The 4,068-nt window shown below is 58.0% G+C and overlaps 1 protein-coding gene across 1 annotated transcript in view; it reads right to left on the reverse strand.

The window, feature by feature from the left end:
• The window catches only part of SP1 (Sp1 transcription factor), a 25,027-nt gene extending 23,992 nt beyond the window's left edge, over positions 1 to 1,035 (reverse strand). Inside the window, exon 1 of the mRNA XM_019554680.1 lies at positions 1,030 to 1,035. Within this exon, the coding sequence (XP_019410225.1) occupies positions 1,030 to 1,035 (6 nt within the window). The remainder of the gene's footprint in view (positions 1 to 1,029) is intronic.
• Between the last annotated feature and the right edge of the window lie 3,033 nt (positions 1,036 to 4,068).

Genomic DNA, 4,068 nt, shown 5'->3' on the forward strand with positions numbered 1-4,068 from the left:
CCCCTGCCCTGAGATACGCCCCTTCGGGCGGCTCCGCCCAATGAGGGAGGGGGGAAGGGGGAGTGACGGAGACGGCGACCAATAGGAAGCCCACGGGCCTCCTCCGGCGGGGTTGGGATGAGGGGGTGAGGCCCAAGGGTGAGTGGCGTAGCGGGCGCCCAATCGACGGGCACGAGGGCTCCCAGGGAGACCCCGTAGGGGCGAGGCTGGGGAAGTGTAGAGGGAGGCAGCGATTGACACCCTGAACAACGAATCGAGATTTAGGCGGGCTCCTAAGACGGCGCCTCGCGGGGAAGGGCGGGACGAAAATTGGACCGACGTCCAGGTTCTCCAGTCAGCTGTCAAGCAGGCCCACGCCCGCTGACGTACGGCAGGCCGGATTGGAGCTCGGCGTGCACAGTGAACAATCTGAAGCCAGGCGACTGGCGAGGCCGCGGATCCCCGGCCAATGGGACAGGTGAGCCCCCTCAAACCGGCCAATGGGACGCGCGAGGAGGCGGTGGGTTACGCGCTAGGAGGAGAGGCGTTGGGGAATGTGGCGGAGCGGCGCCATTTTAGCTCAGTCCCCGCCCCTGCCTCTGCTCCTGAGGAGGTGCTTCTGGCCCCGTCGTCCGCACAAGCACCGCACGCGCGCACCGCTCTGGTACCACGTGGCGCCCAGCGGGGCCTGTCGCCACGTGGCCTCCCTCGGGCCAGGTCCGCCCCCTGACCTGCTTATGTCTTGAGCTGCGTCCCCGGACGCGCCGCGGCTTCCCGAAACCCTCCGAGATGCCGTCGTGATTTCCCGCGAGGGGCCTGCTACCACCTGCACAAACGAGGCCCCCTGCCGGCGCTTGCCAGATAGTTGGAGCCTCAACATCTAAATCTAAATTTAAATCTAAACTATTCGAGTTGGCCTAATAAAGGATTTACCCCAAAACCGTGTCCCCTTCTCAGTCATGCGTTTGGCTTGAACGTTGTCATTGCTCTGTCGCCCTGCTCGGCCTGCCCTCGCTGCCAACACTGCTGCGGCCACCTGCGGGAGCTCACCGCCATGCCGCCGTGCCCTCAGGAGGCATGCGGCAGCACTCAACGGTGGTGGTGAACAGAGGTGCTGTCCTCTATCCTTGAGGAACCTCAGTGGCTTCCCTAGTCCACACCCACCTGGGTTCGGAGGGCTGCTTGCTCTCACCTCAGTCTGCCATCAGAAGCATTAGAAATGTACTGTAAAAACCAGGTGGAAGTCAAAGCTTCCCCTGTCGCCAGGATGTGGGGATGAGCTGATGTCTCCCTTCCCTTTCCTGGCCCCGAGACGGCCTCCGGGCGGAATTGCAGCATTAAAATCAGATCAGAAGCGTTTTTCTGGGGGTTTGATCCCACCCCAGGGAGGATCTCGACAAAGGTCGTTCCTAGACTCCTGGCAGCCCTGGGTGAGCTTTTAGTATTGGGTCCCTGTTCGCCAGAGATGATGATAATTTTAAATGACCATTTTCGAGGCCCCTTTCGGTTCACTCACCCATGTCTGGCCCTAGGAATGGGTCAACCTGCACCACTAGAGTGCGTCACCCTGATGATTTTTGCAAGTGCATTTTGCTGCTGGGGCCCATCAATATTAGGAAGCAAATGGGTGGGTGCAAAACACGTGCGGGGCTGAACTTTTGGAGGAGTTTGGAGCCGGGGTTTTGTGGGGACTGGACACTTCTCGAAGTGCCTGGCTCACAAAAGCAATTGTGGGGTGTGTTGCAGCAGAGCTGGGAGCAGAACGATCCTGGATGGGCTCCTGACGGGTTCTCGCGACACTGCTGCAGATGGAAAGTAAAATCCACCCCCCACTGTTGATTTTGGAGGCTGCAGCGAGATCAAAAGGTCGGAGGTCAGAATTCCACTCTGATCTATCCCCCTGGTCCTGGGCTGACCCTCCTGGGGACAGCTCTGAATGCGTTCTTAGGAGCAACGCCCAGTTGCCCTTTCTTTTCCCTCGCAGCAGCTGGAAAATTGTGCCGTCACCCAACACAACCTCCCTTTGCCTCCGACAGAACCGCTTCATTTTTTTTCTCTTCGTTCCCCGAGGTCAAAGAGCCGCAGTGAACCAATAAAGCTGCATCCTGGCTGGCAGGTTTGGAGAGCTTTCGTCATTAAAACAACCGCCGTGGGTTTGTAAAGCAGGATTCCCTCTGAGCAAAACACTCCGAGAGTGTTATTATTCAGAGGGCTGTCATATCAAAGAGCCCCCCGTAGAGGAGAAGGCCCCTCTAGTGCTAGATACTTGCACAGACCCAAAGCAAAACCACATGCTCTTTGCCCGGAAAAGTCTGCAATCAACATGTGAGATCAGAGACATCAGGTGGCTGCCAGGAGCAGCTGGGCCGAAGGGGGAATTACGGGAACTGCAATTTCAGCCTGCCAGCTGCCTTCTACTCCAGGTTTGTGAGCACCTGGGCAGAGGGAGGGATGAGGAGGAGAAGCGTGGGGGAGCCATCCTGGCTTTTCCAGGAAGCTCCTTCTGTGCTTAATAGGAGGACACAAGGGTTGTTCAAGCTGGAGTCAGAACAAGCACAGGCCTGGATGGGAGCTTACAGGTCAGCTAGTCTAGCCCCCCTGTGTGTCTGCTGGATGCGCTTGTCTAACCTGCCCCAGACACTCACCCTCCCACGTCTCCTCCTAAAAAGTTCCTCTTGCATGTCTCAAGTTCAGCAGCACAGCCCGGGACTGAGCACATACCTCCCCCTCCAGAGCCTCCGCATTTCAGAGGGAGTGTTGGTTCAAATCTGGCAGCTGAGCTGCTCTCCACCCTGGGCTGGTGGGTGCGGCACGGATTCTGCTTTGGGGAAGGAATATTTCAACCATGCTCTTTCCCAGCACCGCAAAGAGATGCCGACTGCTACTGCCTTCCAAATAAAAGCTCAGGGTGTTGACAGCCTCCCCAGCCCCAAACCACCCGCAGCCAATGCTGTCCATGGCAGGGGATTGGACTTGATGATCTGCTCAGGTCCCTTCCAACCCTACCAACTATGAAACGCTGATGGCCTGCGGCACCAGAGACACAGCTGGAGCATCTGGAAGTCCTACTCTGGAACTCCACCAAGGTCCTTAACTTTTGGAGCCAACCACCGTGAGGCTGACTAGCTGGACAGCAAATCCAACATCATTCTCCATAACATCCTTCAAACCAGCTATGTCATGGGAGGCCTGACTGCCTTCCGTAACATCCTCTGTTATTTGCATGATAGATAATTAGTGCTGAGGAAAGGAGGGCAGCAGTCACTGGGTAGGAGAGGAAGTCAGGAGCAGCCTCCTCCCAGCCCTGTGGCATGGCTTGGGGAGCTCATGACATGTCTGTGCCTCAGTTTCCCCCATCTGTGGAACAGAGGAAAGTCACCTGGGTCAGTGGAGGGGGAGGGTCCTGGCCCATCACTGATGTGGCATCTCACTCCTCTTTTGCCCTCCTGATCATGCCCCGTGCCCTCCCTGACTGACCAGCTCTGCCTGCAAAAGTCTGTGGCATAGACATTACCCTCACCCATCCTCCTGCACAGACATGGACTAGTCAGTAACGGGGACAGGGTGGCCTGGATCCTATTCCCAGGTGATTTCAGACAAGTCCCTGCCTCCGTTTACCTGTCTGAGAAGGGAGGCAATGCTGCTGACCCCTCCTGCACAGCACTGTGGCTGCCAAGCCTGGCGGGGAGGGGGTTCTACTGTTGTAGCTGATCTGCAGTATCACCCCCATTAGCAACTGCAGTGCAGGGGCAGAGACTGGCAGGTTCCCTCCCCTACCCCTGGGAGGAAGCCGCCTTCCTCCCCAGGCTTAGAAAATCCACCCTGTCCCTTTAAATCCCAGTGCAATGGGTTGCCACAAAGGCAGACAACAAAGCCATGTGGAGCCAGTCCATCCCTCCCTCCTGGGCCAGCCTCTGGGCTGGGCTGGAGGATGGGCCTGCTGGGCTCTGTGCTAGGCAGGAGCCAGCACTGGTGCTATTGGCCAGGCTCTGCTACTCTGGGTTGCCCTCAGCAGGGCCCTCCTCCTCCTTCTCTGCAGCACAGAAGGGAAACTGAGGCACAGAGAGGGCCAGCAGCCTCACCTCTCCC

Source organism: Crocodylus porosus, unplaced genomic scaffold (assembly GCF_001723895.1).
Source record: "Crocodylus porosus isolate Cpor-Errol unplaced genomic scaffold, CroPor_comp1, whole genome shotgun sequence".
In the NCBI taxonomy this organism is placed as follows: domain Eukaryota; kingdom Metazoa; phylum Chordata; order Crocodylia; family Crocodylidae; genus Crocodylus; species Crocodylus porosus.